Source organism: Frieseomelitta varia, unplaced genomic scaffold (assembly GCF_011392965.1).
Source record: "Frieseomelitta varia isolate USP_RPSP 00005682 unplaced genomic scaffold, Fvar_1.2 scaffold_462, whole genome shotgun sequence".
NCBI lineage: Eukaryota > Metazoa > Arthropoda > Insecta > Hymenoptera > Apidae > Frieseomelitta > Frieseomelitta varia.
The window spans coordinates 555,382-578,660 of NW_025110215.1; the positions used below are offsets into that span (position 1 = coordinate 555,382).

A 23,279-nucleotide genomic window follows, 5' to 3' on the forward strand; every position below is an offset into this window, starting at 1 on the left:
TTGAAAACGCATTTGAAATAATCCTGAACCCTACGAGGCTTAACTGTAACAATAAAGAAAATAGCTGCTCCGATTTATATTTTTACATTTCGACGTATGTTTCGATTTATCGCGTACGTGTTCCGGCTCGTTTGGAGAGATGAGGGAGGTTAAGGACCCGCGGCGATGAACCGCCCTTTCTTCGTGACACGTGGCCGTATATCGTGCCGATAACAAGGACCAGGTGGGTGGTTTCGACGATTCGAGTAATTTCTGTTGAACGGCGAGATCGGCGGGAGATCGATTCTTCCGGCCTAACTGGAAGATTAATCTGGCCCGGTAAATTTCGTGAGATAGGAAAAACTCGGGGCGGGGTCGCCACACGCTGGAAGACTTCGAGACGACGATACCGAGCGAGCTCCTCGTGATTGAATCGAGGCCGTACGGTGATACGAACTGTACGACCTACGATCTTTAAACCCTTCGTCATCCCTCTTCCTTTTCTCTCTCTCTCTCTCTCTCTCTCTCTCTTTTCTCTCTTTTTTTTCCATTCCTTTATTTCCAAGCGACGAAGAGTTTTCCTCTTCGTTTACCGCCACGGTAAATCCGAAAATTAATCTCTGCGTTGAAAGGGTGAGCCGATTTGCATTTTCGTCGGCGATAAAGCGTGAAAGATCATCGATTTTAATAAACGGGGGATTAATCGCGGTTGAATATCGATGGCGGCGGGGCAATTAAGGCGGGCCCACCGACGAGAAAAGGACGGCGTATAATATTGTTTCTCGATTGGACATCGTCCGAAATCGACGAAAGCGAAATCATAGCGACGCTCCGTGTCCGGGGTTAATTAACTTCCTGTGTCCTGCGGACAGACAATGCCCGGCATCGATCTTTCTATCTCTCACCGATTCAGATTTGCCCACTTGGGCAAACCGGCGGTGCCGGGAGGGGAATTTTGAAGCAACGGTTGAACGCGCCCACCGCGTTTCCATCGATGACTCTATTGATTATTTGATAGTTAATTTCCAGCGATATTTGTATTTAGGATCGCCTATCGACGCGAGGAAACACAATTAGACGTAATTAAATTCTCGGATCTCGGATGTCGGTATTCATTCGAGAGATAGAAACGGAGGATGGCGAGTAGAAATAATAGTAGGAGCAAACAATCCAGGTGGTTCGATTCAACGCAAAGGTGAAAGATGAATGTTATCTAAAGGAAAGAAATTTCGACTTGAGTTTCGCTGCGAATTAATTACTGTATAACGTGTCTTTCTCTTTATTTGCGTACGTTGCGCCAGCAGAACCGATATTAAATTTAGAATTTAGCGCGATAATTTCAGTGTATCGTTGCACAACGAAGTCGCAGGTGTATCAACCGAGAAATCGATATGCTTGCAAACGACATCGTTGCGTCGTTCGAGCTTACCGTTGTATTCTCGAGGTAATAAATCCACCAGGGTCTTTTACGCGTAAACGATTTGAAAAGACGTTGGTATCGAGTAACCAAACGGAGCAGAAAATATTACAAATCGCGTATCGCACGCGATATACTTTAAGCTCGGCAATTTTTATAAAGTTCCGTTGATTAGAGTCGTCGCGCATCTGCTTTGACGCGATGTAATTCCTCTATGACGGAACGACAAGCTTCCCGTACGTAGATTACTTTTCAACAACCCGTTCATTTATCACTGCTCGTCGTTTCTTTTTTTTTTTTTTTTTTTCGCACGACAACGTGCAAGACACGACAGAATTATCGATCGACGACTTAAATTAAAGATCAGGAACAGTTGACAAAACAGGCATCGCTGTTGACGAAATGCGGGACGAGGCGATTGGAACGATCGCAGCGTCGTGAAGCGTGTGAGGGCGGAGCGCAAAGTTTCATCCGGATTCCGCACGATTAGAAAACCAACTTAATCAATTAAGATGCACCAAGGAGCACCGCGATGGAAAGTGTCGTTCCGTGTTTCTCGTAAACGGGTGGCGTCGACCAGAGAAGGAATCGCGCCCTCGTTTCCGGTTCGTTTCCCCGCCGGTGCGATTCCCCAGCTGTCGGGACGATCAACGTTTTAACGAGCTCGTGCGTTACACGTTGCTTCAGCGAACGCACCAGCATGGAGCATCGATCCATTGAAATCGAACGAGGTCCGTTGCACCGGACCTGAACGTAATATAGCGGAACATTAAAAGAAAAGAAAAAGAGGAAACGAGAAATTTTGATGACGCCGGCGTGGCTCTGTCTCGACGACAACGATGAAAAGCGGAAGCGAGTAAGTTCGTTTCACGGTGGAAAAAAGGTGGTAGGAAGGAGAGGCAGAAAAACGAGGCTTTAAATGTTGATCACGTTTCTTTGAAATTGTCTGTTATATACGTCACGTTTATCCGATGCGTGTGAGCGTGTATGTACGTGTATGTGTGCAAAGCGTGAAAACGACACGACGGTCGTCGTGCAAGCCTAGCATTAACCGACGAAACTCGAATTAAGGTTAAGGTTTTAGCGATGTCGCGATGTCGATTGTAAAAGCACGATAATCCGTGAGACCAAAACTGCAACACATAGGGAAACGAGCTCACCGATCTATATACATACATACATATAAGGAAGTAAATATATATATATATATATATATATATAAATATATAAATATATTTCTGTAAATAATGTGGACACGAATTATTACAGATGGAATTTACTATAGATATCTGTATATTATTGTTTCATAAAAAAGAGATTACAGAAATGTGCACCGTTGTTCCATTCGTTCTCTCGCTCCTCCCATTTCTAAACAATTCCAGATGAAAAGCCACGTGGAAATTCTACGTTGAACGTAAGTATCATGTTCGAGAAATAAGCATTCCTAAAATTACGGAATTTGTCCAACTGTCTCGTACCACAGTGCCACAATTCCATCGTCGATTCCTTAACCAACCTCTAAACAATTTCATTTCAATCGCACGTACACGGAAGCAATACGTCTAAACTCTGGGCGACTAATCTGGGTGAAATTGACTCGTAATTGCGTTATCCTTGGCTAAAGCAGACGGCACGGGCAGGATTATTTCATTTCGCATGGTAATTATTAACGATGCGATTCAATTGGAATATGGCCGGCGGAATTATCCGTACGTTTCGGGAAGGAAATGAGATCTTGGCGGGATCGGGCACGATACTACGATATGATCGGGAAACGAAATGGCTACGTGTTCAATACCACGGTTCCCAGATCGCGGTACGAACCGTACCCATTAGGTACAGAGATCCATCATCCGAGCTTTCAGCGGCAACCACCCCGCCGTTTCCGTAGGTCCGGTTTAATGAAGTGCAACAGCGAAGAGCGTGATTAACTTAACGAGCAAACGTATTATAGGAGAACCTAAATACCAGTAAATTATATCGGGCGCGGTTCCATTATGAACCGGCGTTACTTGCAGCAGGCCCCCGTTTCCAAACGGTGCATAATTCACTCGACCCCCAATATTCAGGCGTGCACTCGTACATCTCCCGTGGTTTTCCACTAATGTACTTTAGGCAACGCTAGGCATCGCACGTACATAGATACCGATCTCCGAAGTTTCGCCCTCTTGTGTGTCGGCCACTGTTTGCACGTGTGTAAATTCCGAGATGAATTCTCTTCTTCGGCAAAATAATTGGATAAATTAAGAGGAATTGTGGCGAACGTATACAAAGATGGTTTACGATAAGAGTATTGATACTCTACGAAATATTATTATTGTTTCTTTTATATATATATTTCTAGTAGTGACAGCGTTGACTACGGTGTTTACTTTTTGAAAACGTGCTTTATCTTGAACTTTCTTTCTGAAGACTCACTCTCTGACAAGAATCCATTTGTTGCAATTTCATGGTAATTTGCACGGACATTGATGAATGAAAGTTTCAAAGACAAACGAGACAAAAGGGCAGAACAAATTTTGTAAATTGAAATTCTAATTGACGCGAGTAATTTATTTATTTATCTGGACGGACGACAATAAATCCTTTGGCGTACAATAGCGAAAACGGAGTACAGAAATATGAGTAATTATCTAGAGTGAACAGAAATTATGTCACTCCTAAAGATGTGAAAGGAATAATAAGCAAATAAAATACAATCTGAAATGAGCAACTGCTGCAATTGTAATTAAAAAATGTTTACAACGAAATTTTCCATTGTTCGTTATACTGTCGCGAATAAAAACTGGGAGAAATAGAGGAAAATAAAGGAAGTGAATTGATGGTCAATTTGTAAAGCTTTTGGACTTTGGAGAGTCAAGGCTGGATTGATCTATGGTTGTGTAATCTGTGATTTAGCCCCGTAACCAAAGGACGAACGTGATGAAACAGATCTATTTGGAATGAGGTAAGACGAAGGATGTAAGGAATGACGGTAAACCCATTCGAATCCCGCCATGCGTGGGGCATTTCTACCAACTGACGTCGCGCTCTAATTAAGATTCTCCGCCTTCCCCACAAGTTCAGCGCAAAGCTGTTGATCGAGCTGGAATTCAATGATCCTTGGAAAATTGCAAATTAAATCAGTCTGATTAATTTAAACTTTTCGCGGTAAACGATGAAAACTTGGCTTCTAGTTTCGCTGTTACTTGAATCGGTAATTTTCATTCTCTCTTTGTTTCGATGTCATACGAAGAAACTTGAGAATTTTATTTCAGCACGAGTATTTAGAACGGAGAGATTGCATTAATTAAAATACGATTGTTTAAAATGCAATTTTCATTTCAATAAAATGTCTATATTATTGATAATAATATTAGTATAAATAACAGTTTATCAAAATAGGGATTAACAGAAATAAAAGTCTTAATACAGCGATGATAAGAATATTAAAACTCTCGCTCTCACACATTTACTCTCGAACATCTCGATACTCTGTATGTAATTACTTCACAATTTATCTCGTCAAAGTCTTTGTCATTCGCAAACTTACGTACGCAAACACAACCATAACCCTAATATTTTAAGTCCTAAACTTGCACGACTGAAACAAACATTCCAAGATCTAGCCTTGTCTATAACAATCTCAAAGGACAGTCAACAGGCAACAATTACCTCGCTCTTGGGCCGCAGGCGAAAGTTTCGACCTAGGTTTCCTCATCCCACAATACTAATTAACATCACGTAGTCGCTGTATATTTATTTGAGTAATATAAATATATTACCACGAAACTGTTGCTCAAAATTTTTATATAGAAACGACTGTGTGTAGATTTTTTTCTATTATTATTAGAGTAATCAAATTATCAGGTCGGGTTATCAAAATTATATAATCAGATTATTGCTAGAATGATCAAATATCGTCCGTTCAAAAATCCCCCCTCGCGGTAACGTGGAAACGTAGCCGTGCTAATAATAGTGAAATTGCGAATTATCTGTTTAATTTTCTGAAACTGGTTATTTCTCGTCCGAATATTTATTTAATTATTACCGCGAAGGATGAACGCGCCGACGAAAATAACGTAGTGACGAGCACGTATACCGGTAAACCCGAGGAGAACCCGTACATGAATTCGCAGTTATCTCCTCCTGTTTTACCCAAGTTTCCAGCAGCTGGAGCCCATTCGTGGCCCGGCTTTGCTTCATCCAGCGAAAACTATCGAGTCTGCCAGGCAGTATCAGGCTAACTAACTGCGCCGGCATTTACCAGGTGAATGTCTCTCGGCGCGAATCGAGCCGCAGGGTTTGTCAATTTGTTAGTTAGCGAAACATGTTCCGCCGCTTGAGAAAGACAGCGGTGGCCGTGTGCTACCGACAACGAGAGCCGAACTTAAACCGCTTCGAGTATGACGTCTCTGCTGGAAAGTGCTTATCCTAATTAGGTCCGTGTACAGCCACCAAGAGTCATCCTACTCTATCCTGTTCGCCTAACGTTCGCGACGTTAAGCGACGACGTCGAAATAATACCAATAATTCCCAGGCTAAATTCGCCCGTAGATTGGCGACAGTACAACGATGTACTGTCGGCGTCGGCTTCAACCGGCTTCCGCCGATGGTTTCGTAAACTCCGTAACTACTACTCGGTTTCCAAGTTTCCGCCCGGCACGTAGCTAGCTGCCGATGACAAATTCGCGACAGCCGCGGCCAGAAACCGCGGCATTCGTTGGTTTTTAACATTTGTTGCCGGGATTTGCGTTTCCGTGGCAGAGGGCGTGGCAAATCCGCTGGTTTCCGTGGAATTTGTATTTTAAATCCGTTGCGCTGGCGACTTTGGTTCGCGGACCATAACGAGTGACCGAAGCGTACGCAATAATTCGTCGCTTTTCTTTTCTTTTCAACTCGCCGGTATGATAGAAATTATTAAGAAGTCGGCTACTGGACAGAAATTATTAAGAAGTAATAAGCTTGTTACGGCGCAGCGCGACGGTAAACGTTAGTTGCTACCCGCTTCGCTGGTCGTTCTCTCGTTGTGCCACTTTATGAATGAAGTTAAGATGTAGAATAAATACTTATATTTCACTATTATACAAATATTGATTGTAATGAATGTGGGTGTGTTATGAGTTGGGAGAGTGCACGCTAGATCTCTTCGTGACTGATGCGTAGAGATTGATTCTGACTGACCGCTGTGTGCTGCGTCAATCTACGATCTTCTAGAATGGCCTACGATTTTATGACCACAGCCAAGTATCCCTTTTCCTAAGCTGGGCTTTGTTTCTACCCTAAGTGTCCTTAGATAAGAGTATGACAGGACATCTGGCAATTCTCGGCAGGGTCGAAGCTCCTTAAGAATTGACCTGGCTGACTCGGAGGGTTCTGTTCTGCTCCAGAACAAAGCTTATCATTTTGTTTTGCCTGGGTTACATTTAAATATACTTAAAACTGAGAAAATGTTGCAATTTGACACACGTTGTTTGGGTCTTTCGATATTTCTTCTGCTTTTTTTTCTTACTATCGTCGTCGAACGAGACTTCCAATTAAAAACAAAAAACTGAAATTTACTTCCTACTTCGATTCTGCTCTCAGTTCGCGAACGTTGAAAATTTCTGGACGTAAACGTAACACGTTTACAAGGTCAAGATCGTCAAGTAACAATGCTCTATCCGAAGCAACGCTTTATTGCTGTTCTTGAACATTAAAAGAAAGTCAGCCCCAAGTTTCACAAAATTTAAAACGGTGTATTTACGTAGAAATTAAATGTAATCGATATTTATTTTATAACAATGCAAGTCATTAAACAGTAGATAATTAGACAAGGTAAAGGACAAATTAATTCAAATAAACTCTTTCTTAATAACTCAATCGCTTTCTCACAACTCAAAACGACTCTCTTCTTTTTTCAATAAGAAAAACGCCAATGTTCATACTTTCTTTCTCTTTCACGCATTTCATCGCACTATGGGCCATCTGTTACAATTAAATGCAACTAAAGATATAACAACCACGGGTTGTAACTTAACAACGACCTATGATAACAATCTACGATACTACGTTTATAATATTACGCTCCATTCCTAATGAGTTAACAGCAAGTTCGAGTTCACCTTTCACGTGTCGCGAATAAAATCGCGTTCGACGGGAATCGCTCGTCGCTGGGAATCTCGCGAACTCAATTAAAGTTTCGTCGAACGAATTAGAGGCGTTTCAATGAGATCTCTCGTCAATTGGGCTATCTAACTCTTTCTGCCGCTCGATGAACGTATCAGCGAACGAGGCGAATTGACACTCGGCTCGAACCGGTGCCGACGGTCTGCTTCTGGGATTGGCGAAGATTATATCTAGAGAATCGCGAATAGATTAGCGTGCTCGCGACTTCATCAAAGAACCGGAAACTGCTTGAAGAACTCCGCGGATTATCCACCGGCAAAGTTTCCCCGATTAAATGGCCCGGCGCAAGTTCGCCCCTCGCGGGGACGATTATACTTACACGTTTCCGAACGAAGTTACGGATGCCGAGGCTGATTTACAATTTCGATAAGACGCCTGGGAAAGAACGTATTGAATTCCACTTCCTTTCGACGAATAAATTATACTCGGTGGAGGATTAGGTGGATTTCTACTCGACATGCCATCAAGCGGACCGCGATAATCATCGCAATAAACATACTTGGCCCCATGAAAGAAATGGGAACGCGATACCTACTTTGACGACAGTTCGTTCGTGGTATACTGATATTTTAGTATATTTTAAAGATGTGGGAATATTTAGACTGAGAATATTTATACTTTCGTATGGACACAATTTTGGAATTTTTAATTTCGTTCAGTTCTTGATCAGGGAGAATAACACGAAGTGAAATTAAATATCAAAAATTTTAGAAATAAGCACAATTGAACCAATGACGATGAAAGATTATTGACTTTATAAAAAGAAATCATACAACAGTCAACTTGGTTTTATTATAAAGCTCAGAACCTCTACTTTGACAACCGTAAGTTCATGTTTTTTCAAAGAGGACATTGAAAAAATTTTTTCGTGACTGGATCTGTCATTATTTTGAAAGAATGAACTTTTCCCTTTACAACGAACTATTAAAATTTGCTACATGAGTTTTCCTTGAAGCATTTCATTGAATTTCGACGTAAAGATTAAATGACAAAAATTTGAAAAGTCTTAACAATTCAGCATTTAATATTCAGAGTTCAGCAAAATAATAAAAAAGTTACAGCAAGTCTACGAGAGGTCGTTGTAAAGAGAAACTCTTTAAGATCATGGTAGATCCAATCATGAAAAAAAAAAGTTTTTCTTGTTTCACAGATTCTTGAATTTTTACAATTTTTACAATCAAGAAGTACCTTTATTTTTCTATGCGATATAAAATGCGATATAAATCATCTTTGGAAAAAAACTAAAAATTGTGAAAGTAAAGATCCTAAACTTCAAAATAAGTTTGTTGCGTAATATTTCTTTATGATGTTCCGTAACTTATATTCTATCATAACAGAATTATTCTGTTACGACAGTTTAAATTATCGACAATTTTAACAAATTTTCACTGTTATTGATTCAGTTATGCTCTTCGCTGTAAATCACCATAGTTATCCATGAAAGAATTAAAAATTTATTTCGCTTAAACTAATATTATAACAGTGTATATATTTCTGCACACCATGTGTATTTTTTCAACCATCCCATAAATTCATGCGGAAGCGTGCAGTCTAATTATATTCAGTTTTTAAGAGGCGAATAAAAAGATGAACAAAGAGAACCAAAGACTAAGGGAATAGAAACTAAGGAATACCTTTTACTCTCACAAGTTTGCGAAACAACAATGGCGAATCTGAATCGCTGCTAGTTTCGATGAAATTGAAAGTAAGCGTCACATTCGTCGAACGTCCGATCCTTTTGGGAAATAAATTTTAGCAGAGCAGAGAGAGAGAGAGAGAGAGAGAGAGAGAGAGAGAGAGAGAGCAAACGTGATGAAATTTTATGTGCATAATAATAAGAATAACACGGGGACAGAGAGCGTAATAACAAAGGCAATTTTGAAAGTTTTATATCCGAGGACACGGAATAAGGACGGTCCGCGAATGTTTTCACGAGTAGGTATTCCCTCGCGTATCGCTCCGATACGAATCTGCGAATCGAGATTGTCCAACTTCTTGCAGAGGGCTGCACGCGTCACGTAACGCAGTTTGCTATCACGAATTTTATGCCGCTCATTAAATCGCAATTGAACGAAATTGAACAATACTGACGCAGACGCGACGTGTATGGAAAGCGCGCGAGATTAACGTATTTTAAGCGTATTTTGTATGAAATTATCAGCAAACTGTACGAAGTAAATTCAATGTTCTGGCGATTTCAGATAATAATGGCTCATGCTCCCAGAGAGAGAGAGAGAGAGAGAGAGAGAGAGAGAGAGAGAGAGAGTACGCTAAAATCTCTGTCGACGGATTCGTAATAAAAATTGTTTTTCATTTTGTTACTTATTTATTTTTATTTACCTCTGTTTATTAATTTTAATCCTACAAACGAACGTGACACTCTCTTTCTCCTTCGAAGAAAAAGTTAATCAGATTTAGAAAATTCTTACGTTTCTGGTCGTTCTCAAATGCGGGAGATATATACATTACAGGAAATTAACATTAACCACTTGCGCCTGGCAACTGATTGCGGACCATAACGAGTGACCAACGCCGTATAAAATAATTCGTCGCTTTCTTCTTGAACTCGCCGGTATGACATCACTGGATAGAAATGATTGAAAAGTAATAAATTTATTATTTGTTTTGCTTATTTTGTTTTACTTAAATATACTTAAAACTGAGAAAATATTACAATTCTGGAGCAAAGAATTCTCGACGTGGCACGTCAATCCAGCGCAAGAGGTTAATAGTAAACTACCAATCTCTTCCCGACTATGTTGCTAAACGATCGGCAACGTTGTAACCAAAAGTTGATTAGCTACTCTTCCTTCCTGCACGCGGTGGCAGCACGTGCACAAAGCGATCGATTAATCTCAATCGAACGAGGTATCAATCGAACCGGTCGCGGCCCCGTGACTTTGAACAACGTTCACGATGATCCACGATCCTTAACCTTTGCGTGCCATTGTTGCGCAATGTTTCGGAATCATGCCGAAACTGAACAAGCTCCTGGTAACGTCAATCATCGCGGATATCAGGGAGTGTGTACATGTCTCGAACGAGATATATTCGTGGCTCGGCGATATCGAACATCTGTCATGGAAATTCCCGACGAAAGCCGCGAAAGGCATAAATGCCATGGAAATTGTGAAAGAGCACGACGGAACCGCAGGGGAATTCTATATTCTTCTCCTGGAGTTGGCCTACGACAGGTTGTTTGGCACATTTTCATTTCTTTTTTTTTCTTTTTCTTCTTTCTCTCTTTCTCATCCGTCCACTCTATTTCCATCGTCTTTCTTGCCTCGATCGTGCCGCGTTTTGTATTTGCACGAATTCACCGACGATGCAAAACGAAATAACGCCGACGAGAGGCCGGCAGGGAAAATCTTCCTGTTTTGCGGAACGCGCGAAGAACACGCACAATGAAAGGCGAACGAGCGCCTGAAGTTCTCATCGCGGCGTGCACGCGGTTCACGCGACTCAATTAGGCGTGTAAATGTTTCGTGACCGTGGTATCGTCAAAGGGAACAGACTGCTTTTCGAACGGAACGCAACGAAACGTTCGGTGCACTCGGTTGCCTCGCGAGGCCATTTCCGATTCAACAACTTATTGCTCGTGTTTCTACGTCCGAGACTATTTCGAGGCTGAGGTGATTCACGTTCTCCGTGTATCTATTCTTTTTTTTTTTTCTTTTTCTCGATTGTATTCATAGTTCCTGTATTTTATGCGTATCGAGAGACTCGACGATATCAATTTTCGTCGGAACGATTCTTACAAGTAGTAAATTCTGAACAATAAAATCAACCTTTATCGGAGCTAAAATATATTTAACATTTAACATTTTAAAACGTATTTACGAACAGAGAACAATTCTAGTATACACATCCAGCGAGAAAGATTCGAAAATAATGAATTTTTTTGTAATGAAAAAATCAAGGTCCCACATTTCATCTGTAATTTGTGTTTGAATATATTCATAGACAAATATTCGAGACAATTTGTTAACATTTACTTGATGTACCTTATCAAAAATATTGTTTATCTTTAATATATTGTTTAAACAAAAGGCTTTTTTGCAAAACGGTATACACCGTTAAATATATCATTAGAAAATACTAAATTTCATGAATTTACATAAAAACAATATCTTCAATAATTTCCAAGATGTTTAACAAAATACGTTTTGCACCGCTAAACTTTGAGGATAAATTTCACCTCTTCAACATTGCCAATAAAAAAAAAAATACGGGTCGAATATTTTTTTTAAAACTGCATACCAAATTTCATCAAAATCGGCGTTCGTTTGTTAGTCAAACACGGTCACTTCGATCGCAAATTTATCTAAAATTATTTCATTTCCATCGCCGTACACAAACGTTACTTTGTCCAAGAAGTAGACTTTGTTACAGAATTCATTTCGTTCTGCGTTTGATCGTGGAATTTATGGACAAATTTCCGTTCGTCGAGGACTTCTTCAGTGAAGCGGGCTGCGTCAGTCGTTCGAATCAAATTTCGTTGGCCAGTCTGTTGCGACTTGTTTGGGACCGATTGAAGACAATGCCTGACTCGATATCCCGTCGTATGGTTAGTCGAGTAAATATTTGAAAAAGAAATTTTCCTCGTGGTGGGCAGGCGAAATTCGTACTTCGTATTTCCTCTGTTTCCTTTTACTTCCTCGCGCGAGAACAGTTTTTACATTTTAATTGTTGGGCGCGTGCGAGCGCAACGGAAGAACGGGGGGAGGGGCAAAAACTCGGACAATAGGTAGAGAAAGCCTTAAAAGAAACAATTAAATCATAAAGAACAAGAGTAACAAAGGGAGCGAAAGATAAAGGGAATAAACGTAATGGGAGAGTGGAGTGAGAAATAGAAAGGGTTGCTCGAATCGAGAGCACACGACGGAGATTGTAAAACTTCATTTGCCTCATTCGATCGGGGGAAGCCGAAAAACAGAAGCAACGTCAACAGGTGAAGAATAGCGGGAACGAAACAGGGAAGACGTTCGAAGCGAGCAAAGTGTCCCAGAGTTCTCAAGCGGGCAGCAGCGTGAATTACTGCGAGAGCTGCACGCTGGCTGGGGAAGCTATTCTTCAGGCGATAAATGCGATCGAGCAGGTCTTCCTGGAGAATAAATTAATTTCTGTCGCCGTCACTGAGAAGTGAGTGTAATTTGCATATCCTGTAAGCACAACCATAAGCCAGACGAGAGTGCTCTTACCAGAGAAACGTGTGTACGTCAATTGAAATTCTTAGAATGTTTCCTGCGTCTCGAACTAGAACATTCCATTTACTAACGGCTTGGCCAAGAAGTAATTGTGTATTTTGTTTCTTCTTTTTCTATTTCAATAGATATAGACGTGAATGTACATACGTAATTAATTTTACTTTAACCCTCCGTGTACTGAAGCCCGAAGTCCTGTGCCATTTCTGACTCACGCGGATATTCCACTAATACAGACGCATTTACGGTCGCTCGAGACTCAAGATCCTCACGAACATTACACCAATACGCTGAGGGTTGAACATTCATCGATATACGTGCGTATTGTATGTAATGTTCGCATTTTAGATGTATATAGAAAAATATAATATATAACAGCATCGTGGTTTATAAAATATTTATTCAACATCGTTGTGATAATTTTCCACAAGAGAAAGAGCAGTTCGTTTGCTTGTTGCATGGACATATCAAACAAATAAACAAATAACAAATAAAAACAATGAAAACAACAATGATAACTGTTGCCGCGTGTTTGAATACTGTCCGAAGCAGACTGGCGAGTAGAAACTATATAAACTTGAGGCTATATTTTCCTATTTGTCGTGTTAAGTATTTCCAGAGAAAAAGTATGAATATTACTGTATTTTAGCAATTACAAAGAAAGAATAAAGAAATGACTATACTGAAAATGCTGAAAAGGAGAAAGATATTCAAAAAAGGTATGTCGGTGTATCCTCGTTCTTCGTAGTAGTTTATTACCTGTCGATGGCCGTCACATCTGGTAACCAGCTGTAATAGGAATAAGACTTGCTATAATGAACTAACCGATGGTGAGAGGCCTATTTTTGTGTATGTAGCCTGAATCCAGCGAGTCAAAAATGACTTCGGCACAGTACTCTGAGGGTTAAACAAGCAAATTCATTGTGTTATCTGATAGCTGGTTCAAGCTTGTTTTAGAGAAAGAAAATACACGATTACGTTAACAATTGTTCGCTTGGAGTCGATTTCAAAATGGAGGACCGAAGAGAAACATTTTTCGTCATTTTTTGCTCTACTGCAAAATATGTATGGTGAAGAGAGCAATTTTAGAATTAATTTGCTAAATTTAGTCGATTCGTTCTTGGAAATCATTCTATTCTTTGTTGAAGGAAGACATGAATTTTTTTCAGCGCGAAATGTCAAAGGGTAATCGAACAAAACGGTCAGTACGTTATCTAATAAAATTTTTCTCACGAAAAATTTTTCTTTCATTTGCACACGAAAGAACGCGGTTACTTTTTAGCCAGCCTAGACACAAATATTTGTAATTGATTCCGCGAATTTGAAGATGGATATAAAACATTGCGCTTGTCTCAAGTCCTATTGCATTTTATTTGTATGATACTTCAACACTTACGTTCCATTGTGACGAGCACGTTACACGTCTCAAAGAGTTTCTGAATATTATCACGCAACACGTAACGTCGTTTGTAACTCTCCTATTCGCTTCGCTCTTCGTAAATTTAACACGTACCGGGTTCGCTGCCGGGCGGTAGTTAGTAAACGATTTAAAAAAAGGAAAAAGGAGCGTAACTTCAACGAGACGGGCGTATTGCACGTTTCGCGCGACTTTACATTATGCATGCACTTTATATCACTGTAACTCTCGGAAGAAGAGTGGAAACCGCCCACGGCCAGTTTGCAACAGTGAGCTACTCCCGCTTTAGCAGCACCTATTTTCACTTTTATTAGAAAATGCGAGGCGCGAGGCGCGCAGAGACAGAGAACGCGAAGAAATCCCCCCCTCTCTGTCTCTCTCGCGAGAAATAATCTAGTTGCACAAGTTGCAACGTGTACCGGGGTTGCTGCAAAGCCCCTTTTCGCTGGTACACCGACTGTTAAAACCAGCGACCTCGGATATAAACACACGTGTGTGCACCCGTCGCTCGTTGACACGGATCGCGCGGCTGTTTCAGAGACGAATGCAAGAACGACATTTACGAGAAGACTCAGTGGGCTGTGATGAGCAGGCTGACGAAAGGAATAGGAACGGACGTGGAGACGGCGCTAAGAATGGCGAACGAGAGCAATTTGAGGGCACAGGCCGCCAGACGAGATCACGACCACGCGATTCGGCAGCTACGGGCCAGCTTGACGACGCAGGAGAAACGAACGGACGCGTTGCACGCCGAGAATATGCAGTTAAAGAATCTACTAGAGAATGGTAAATGGCTTACGTCCAAAAAATCGAAACTAAGTCTTGACAATAAATTTTTAATATACAAAGCAATTATAAAGCCTATCTGGACCTATGGCATCGAAATGTGGGACATGGTTGCCAAAAGCATTACAACCTATAATCCTTAGAACAGTAACCAATGCTCCGTGTTCGAAATGACGAAATCCGGAAGGACCTCAAAATTAAAACAGTTATTGACAAAATCACCAGTCGCTGCGACAGATATAAAAAAAGAAAAGACAATCACCCAAACGACTTAGCAAAAAAATTATATGTAACTAGACTGCATAGGAAGCACCCAAAGGATCCTTCCGAACGACATCAGATGTTTTTCCACAGGGATAACATCCACATGCTAATAAACCACACCCGATACTATAATTCACCGAATGTCCTTGCTGGACAAACTGTGAAGGTTCTTGGAGATAATAAAAAAAAAAAAAAAAACTAGAGAATGGTAGATACTTTTTTTTGTGCAGGTTTATTACATATTACAGGTACTTCTATTCTGATTTATGTCCATCAAGTATTGGAGTGTTCTCTTCAGATGATTTTGGGAAGTTAAGGCAGTTGTAAAATCTTCTTTGTCACTCAAAGTTTGTGCATTCACGTAGAATGTGTTGACCTGTAACAGATTTTTACAGAAGGTAGGGTCAATCTTCTTGATTAAGTGTTCATAATTTTGTCTTTTTTTTTTTTTTTTTTTTTTTTGGTTAATCCGCTGAAAGGTATATTTCGTGGTAGAAGTCGTACGTCGTGGATCTCCGTTCGATTTAATGTTGTCCGTTGTTGCGTTATAGGTAAGGGTATAATTAAGAATTATACTTTACAGTTTTACTAGAACTGTTTATTTCAACGACAGAAGACTTCGAAGCCACTTCGAAGCTTATAGATATAAAGATATTATAATAATAGCTTGTGCTTGCTGCAGTACTAAACTATTTCTGTCTGTACTTATATATCTTTTCCCATTGGTACTTTGATTCCTATGCTAATTTCACTGTAGTCGATTCTATTCATACTTGACATTAGCTTTTGCATACTGCATTGTGGAGTTCTATCGATTCACTCTCGAAAAAGAAATTCTGTACAAATTAATAGAAGAATATTTTACCTAATAAAGTTTATTAAAATAGAGATTAACAGAATAAAAGTCCTAATACGATGACAAAAATATTATAACTGTCGCTCTCACAACTCGTTACGCTCTACGTCTTTACTCTCGAACACAACCCATACCCTAATATTTTAAGTCCCAGGCCTAGCTTTCGCTATGACAATTGCAAACGACACTTAACAAGCGACAATTATCCCTCTCTTGGATTACACAGGAGAAAGTGTCGACTCAGGTATACTAATCCCATAATATATACAAGTGGTAAAGCTAACTACAATAAATATTTCTTTTACTAGTTGTCATCATTTTTCAAACGATGCTCTATTCTTTTCGTCTCTTTCTTCCCTCCCCCCTTCTTTTTCTTCGATTCTTTTCTGTAGAACGGCTCTGTCCCTCGCTTTGTAACAGGTTTCGACTGGAAATTGTGCGCGATTGTATCGATGGATGTCTCTTTCATCGATTAAATTCTAAATAGCTCTGAGACTTGGTCGTTGTAATGGCTGTGTCAGGCATCGCGGCTAACAACGAAGCAAATCGATGACCCGCGCTGATTTGCACCGAATGTATGTATGTAATACGTATGGGAGTGATCGTGGTCGAACAGCCCGCGGGAAATTCGATCGAGAAATTTTTCTGCCGCGCCGCGCACACCGGCGTCAGGTGGATTCGGTTTGGTAATCGATCAAGAACGATTTATGTATGTTCGGTGAATAGGGACGCCAGATCTGTTTCTCGTTCGCGAGCCACGAAAGTAGGGGAATAAGTTTCAACGTACAGCCCGATGATCAATCGGTTGAAATGAATACATCGGTTATTTCATCGTTCTACCACGATTTTCTTCTCTTTCAACACTTTCCCTGGGAAGAGATGTTTGAAATCGACTGTTGCCTGTACGAATATTTATTATTTATCGTAATTAACGTTGCAGGAATAATTGTATTGTATTTTAATACTATAACAATCGAGTTCGTTAACATGGTCAACTTGACAAGTACTTAAAAGATACGGGTGTTCTCGTCGAAAATTAAAATTATTTTCTGTTTGGACAGAAACATAAATCTATTCGTTATAATTGTAATTTAATTTATAATGATTTATGCATAGAATATTTTAACACGGTTGTTTTAGCGTTGGATAGTTCTAGGTTGTTCTAGATTAGATATTTTCATTTGTTTATTTATATCAATATTTTTGCTGACCAAAGTCAAAATAAATGTGTTGAGAGAAAATCAATATTACGAATCCGAAGTAGTTGTTTGTACCTAATAACAAACAGGCAGTAAAATAGTAAATAAAGTTGATATCAAAATCAACGTATGATTCAAGGTGTATTTTATTAGATCGCAATCAAAGGGAATTTAGCCAGAGAATTATCTTCCTCCCTTTAATTATTACATCTGGCAAGCAGGTAGCGTGGTCGCGCGTACTGCAGTGAAAAATTGAACTTCTTTATCATTTTTACATTGATACCGAAGTCAGAGAACCATTATGTTTGTAATCCCAGTTTTAATTTCAAAAGAAATTACCGCGAGATCTATAACGTATCTGTCGATTAATCCTAATCGATTTGTGCGTATCGATTCGATGAATATCGTCACGTAACACAGAAATCTCTCACTTCGCCAGTTGACCATCTTTCGATAGCCATTACTAATTACGATAAATCTCACGCGACATTAATTAACGTCAGGATTCGACCGAGCGATCTGTTTGCTCGAATATTGATTTTCAGCCAAAGAAGAGCGCGAAAGGGATGCACAAGAGAGTGGAGCACTGAAGGAACGGAACGAGACGTTGAAAGAAACCCTGGAGAATATTCGCAGACAGATGTCGATGCTTGATAAGTATAAAAAAAAAGTGCTATACAGGGGAGGCAGGAGAGAAAGGGCCGTGTCGTGCATCGGAACGCGAGAAATTCGTTCCTTGTTTTGTCGGAGGAACGAGATTTCCAAACGAAATTTGACAAGCGGTGTTCGTACGACGAACGAAACGGATAGAGAGAAAGAGAGAAAGAGAAAGAGTGGATCCGAATTCCGTGGCGGCAGATAGTCTTATTTTTCGAACGTTCATTGCAGCCGGCGAAAATAACATTTTGCAAAGTCAGGCGGTTACGCTGGTCGAGAGCAAATTGGAGCTGGAGAAGACCGTGATCGGACTCCGAAAGGAAATCGTCGACACCCGTGATGCGTATCTCGAGGCGGAACGACGTTGCCGAGCACTTCTAGACGAATCGTGCAAGCGGAACGAATCGGTGAGGTTGGCCCGTCTGATTACGATATCTCATCTTGCTCGAAGTAAATCGAAGAGCGGGCGGATGGTGCTCGTTGATTACACTTCTATACACGTGAGATATCGCAGTCTGCGGAAAAATGCAAGTGAGGGGGAAGAGGGAGGGAGCGAGGGACACGAAATTGCACGTCATTTGGTTGTTACTGGCTCGCGGATTTTCGGCCATTTATGAGAAATTTTAAAGATGCAGAATATGTGTTATATATGCATGTGGGGATACGTATGAAATATATAGGAATTATATTCCGATTACATTCATACGACTGTATGCAATCAACATTGTCGATTTTTATCCACTTACAAGAAAATATATAAAGCACGAGGCTCTATTTCTCTCAAAATTACGAACGTGAAAATTTCCTATACATGTTTTCTATATTTTCAGTCAGGCGTTGAAAATTACGTTGGTGCAAGTAGGATAAACGACGGAGATTGTTCCCTGGTAATTTTGTCAGATTTAACAGTGTATGTCTTTACGAGTGTCGTAGACCGCTTAATTTTCGAACAAAGTTCATCGAACCTCCGTTTCACCAATTTGCGCCAGCTGTTCGGTTATTAATTAAGGGTGTTAACTGCCTCTCTGTGTATGATGCGTTAATGATACAACAGACGATAGAAATTGCTTGCTGTTTAAGCCGATGTCGGCACGCTATACCGATACCTAGTATAGGCTATCGTGAATTAATTTACTGCTCGTTTAAATCAACGTGTATACGAGAGTTTGGCGGGATTTACGATCAACTACGGTTGATTGTTAATTTCGCCGTATTATATTATCATCTACGAATATCATTCTTCTTTCTTTTTTTGTCTTAAGTTAATTAATCGTGATAATGTGTTTGTATTTCACGTAAAAGCGTCAAAACTTTATATTCGTTAAATTTCGGCTGTTTCTGTTACCTAATAGCTAACGAGAAGCAATTTAACACAAGACACGTTTTCAAAGATCATTAGAACAAGGTGTGAATAATAGGGACAGGCTTACAACGATGCTGAAAATCCTATATGCAAACCACCTATCTCGGGAAACTTCCTTATTTACCCTGTGGCTTTCGAAGCTCGAAAGTTTATTGCCACGTCGACAAAAGCTTGGCCCCAGTTTCGGCACTTTTCCTCGATTCGCCCGCCTATAAACTTCGCCGCGAAGTTTCTCAGCTTGTTTGTTTGACGAATCAGAGATTTCTGTTCTAATTTCGGATTAACGAATTTACCAGATTTGCCTTTAGAAACCGCTGCAGCGGGAACTGCACCGACGTTACAAACGTTCCGACTGTCAGGCTCCGTAGTCGAATCATAAAATAACATCTCGCGATATAACGAGATATAACAAAGTGTGTCTTTAATCCGTTCCGTATGAAACGCGAGATTTTACATTTCGGTGAAACGTCATGTCGGTTTCAGTTGAAGGAAGATTACGAGGGAACGGTGGCGAGGCTTCAACAGGAGATCGCGTCTCTGCGCAATTCGCTGATCTCGATCGGGAGAGAGAACGAGAGAAACGCGAACGACGGTGGTACGATGAAAACGAACCGAGAGGATACCGTTTTGAAGCCTGAGGACGATCCTGTGGCAGACATGACGCAGCAACTGATCTCGAATCGCGAGAAGATCGAGATGCTGTCGCGGCAGAACGATCGGCTGTCGAAAACACTGTGCCGATTACGGGAGTATCGGGGCCAAGTCACGACGAATCGGTCCAACAAATGACGTACTAGCGGGAATCGGCGAATTCTCTGTTCGAATTTGTCATTTCCCCGAGCGACGGTCTTTTTTCAATTTACATTACGCGTAACTTCGACAAATCTGTTATTGATGGAATTTTTCGACGGAAGGGAATACAACGTGGCGCAATTTTCGCGTGATAATCGCAATTCTTGGTTATTCTATTGAAATTTCTGTAATCTCGTTATTTATTTAGAGAATGATCGAGAACTTTACGCAGCAACGAAATGGCGATTGATCGTGTCGTTTAGGCACAACGGTGTGTGTATGTTGTCCGTTGTGAAGTGACGATAATTCTCTCGTTCGATTTCTTACTTCCGTCGGAGAGAGGGTTTGAATGGAATGCGAATATATGTTAAACACTTATATTTAACAACTATGTACAAGATTTAATGACGACTGTGTGACTAATGCTGTGTATTGTGTGATTGCTGAGTGCCTGTGCTTGTATATGCTTCGGTAGTGCCAGGGTTCTTCCATGCCTCTAATAACGGTGCCTCCTAAAGACTCTTTCTTTTGTTTTGCTCATGCTAATGCTTTCCATATCCCAGTCCCTTTTTCAATTCAGGAGAAAGTACAATTAGAAGGGACGACATCGGGAAGGTCGGCATGATTAATGCCTTGAAGCCGTCTATAAAATGCCTCGCCAGAGATTGGAGTTAGTTATTGCTGACGTTTACTTGTCCGAATAGTGTTCCAGAGTACGTGTAATTACAAGTTATACGTATTTGAATTCGATTAATACGATCGTTTTCGCTTCGTAATTTGAAAAATATATGTGTCTTTTTAATAATAAATATTTGTCCGCGGCGTAATTTCTGAAAATAAAGTGAACAACGAACTTGAGAATTTAAATACGCGTAGCGAAGCGGTTTCGAAACATTTTACGAACTATCTCTTTCATTCTGCGCTATAAATAAAGAAAAAAAAAAAAAAACAGAAAAACGCAATAGCAAAATAATACTTGTGGCGCGATAACGTTTATCATTCAACAAAAATAAAGCAGTTACTCACTAAATAAAAAGTGAGTTGATCGCGGTCAGTAGCGACATACGCCGGTGTGAAACAGTGCACGTGTCATCATTTTCATCGATTCCTCCGTCGTGCTCGATAATATGGAGCCTATCAAGTCAGCTTGTTCAAGTACCACCTGCTCCCCGGAACAAAAGTTCGATCTCATCTCCAAGCTTCCACTAGAGATGTCGCAGCTGATACTACGACAACTCGATCCTGAATCGCTGCTGCGTGCTGCGCAGGTCTCGCATCAATGGATGAGTATTTGCCAGTCTGATTGTCATTTAAGAACCACGGCAAGAGAATACAGAGAAATACAAGATGATATGAATTTAGGAAGAGAAAATTTTGCTGAATCGCAGGAAACGTCCACCAGACTGGCTCGTACGCGTAACATGGATGAAAATGTGAAAGAATCAGAAAGAACATCGAATACTAGAGTACGCACACGGTCATTCACGAGGAGCTCTTCTAAAAGAGCTAAATCAGATCTATAATAAAATACAGACTTCTGCAAATATTGAAACATCTAAATGTTCAAATCGATCATGGGTGTGAGGGGAAGCAGATTTCAAGAAAAGTCTCTTTGATCATTTGGACATTTAATGTGTTCACGATGTTTCTTTAAAACTTCGATTGAATTGTGTAATGACGGTCAAATTAAGTATACAGGCTGTATGCTGTAACTGTTGGCATAATTTTTTATGGACTTTTGATGGTTTGACTAACCGCAAGATGAAATATGCCCAACAACATATGTAATATATAAGGATGTATATATTACATTACATGTATATATATATATTATATATATTATATATATATATATATGTGTGTGTAATATAATATAATATAAATAGTAATGTATAATATTACATATATTATATAATATAAAATTATAAAATATATAGTTTAATAATATACATCATATAATATGAAAATGTTTTTATACAATGTACAAAAATGTACATATATACCAATACTCGTACATAATTGGCCAAGTCTTGAAACGGAACAGCCAATGACGAGTGTACAATTCAGGTATAAACCAGGTATAAAGGTACAAAAGTACAAACTATGGTATATAAGTCAGGTTTCAAATTTTTGCTAGCATTTCTGTTCTGACACTGAGAGGAAAATGGAATTCCTCAAGTATCACCTTCGTGAATTTGGAGTGTTGAAGCCTGTCAAAGTGGATTTCATTGCTGAACTTCCTTTGGAAATATCTCAATTGATTTTACGTAAATTGGATCCAGTATCTTTGTTGAATGCGGCGCAAGTATCACGTACATGGCTGGAAGTTTGCAAATCAGACTCTCATCTGAGGAGAACCGCGAGAATTGGGGCAATTGAAGAGTCATTGAAAGAATGTTTTCCGAACGATCCATATTTAGTATTTAAGCAATGGTAAGAAATAAATATGATTCTTTTCATTTAACTAATCGTCTTGACATCTTGGCGACAGGAAACATTTCACGAAGTATATAATACGATGTTTATGTATCTACTTAGATATCATGTTTCTAGTTCTGATCGTAAAATAACGAACTTGTGCAAATATCTGTTTTCAGTGATTGTGAACTCCATCGTATGATACGACGTCGTTGAACATCAGATCTTCAAGGGTCAATTCTCATCTTCGTCAATGTAAATTTGACGGATCTATAGTCGCCGCTGTCGTGTCCTACTAGTTTGACATCGTTAACATCAAGTTCTACGGATTGGAGGCTGACGTTACCGTGTACACGTGTCTGGAGAATAGACACTCTAACGCAGTGTGAAGCTCATGAACTCGAAATCGATCGCACCGGCTACATCTCCAGAGTTTCGCCATCATGTTACAAGTCAATCACGGAATCGGAAAATCCGAGTGTAAGAATCCCGCGGAATCCAAATATCGTTAGTGACCGGAAATGCGTTCTATAGAGACAAGTAATTGCTTAAATCCTCGGATAATTTCGTCTGACTGTCAGCGTAAACTTGATTAACGGATACTGTTTCTAAATTGTTCGAGAACAATTTAGAAACAGTCTGATGTTATTAGATTTAATTTAGACTTTACTTAATCGCGAAATCGAATTAAACATAAAATCGATTGACCCTAGATTTTAACAAATTTCTGTGATCGTCTAAGAGAAAATTTGAGATCGTCGAATCTTTTCTACGGGAAAA

General features: G+C 39.9%; 1 protein-coding gene across 1 annotated transcript; it reads left to right on the forward strand.

Moving 5' to 3' along the window:
• Positions 1-12,414: 12,414 nt before the first annotated feature.
• Positions 12,415-20,078, forward strand: LOC122532658 (CAP-Gly domain-containing linker protein 1-like). The gene is made up of 5 exons (XM_043661638.1): positions 12,415-12,685; positions 14,703-14,950; positions 17,815-17,955; positions 18,158-18,333; positions 19,773-20,078. Exons 2-5 carry the CDS (start codon positions 14,749-14,751, stop codon positions 20,076-20,078), a joined length of 825 nt encoding a protein of 274 aa, XP_043517573.1. The 5' UTR covers positions 12,415-12,685; positions 14,703-14,748.
• The last annotated feature ends 3,201 nt before the right edge of the window (positions 20,079-23,279 follow it).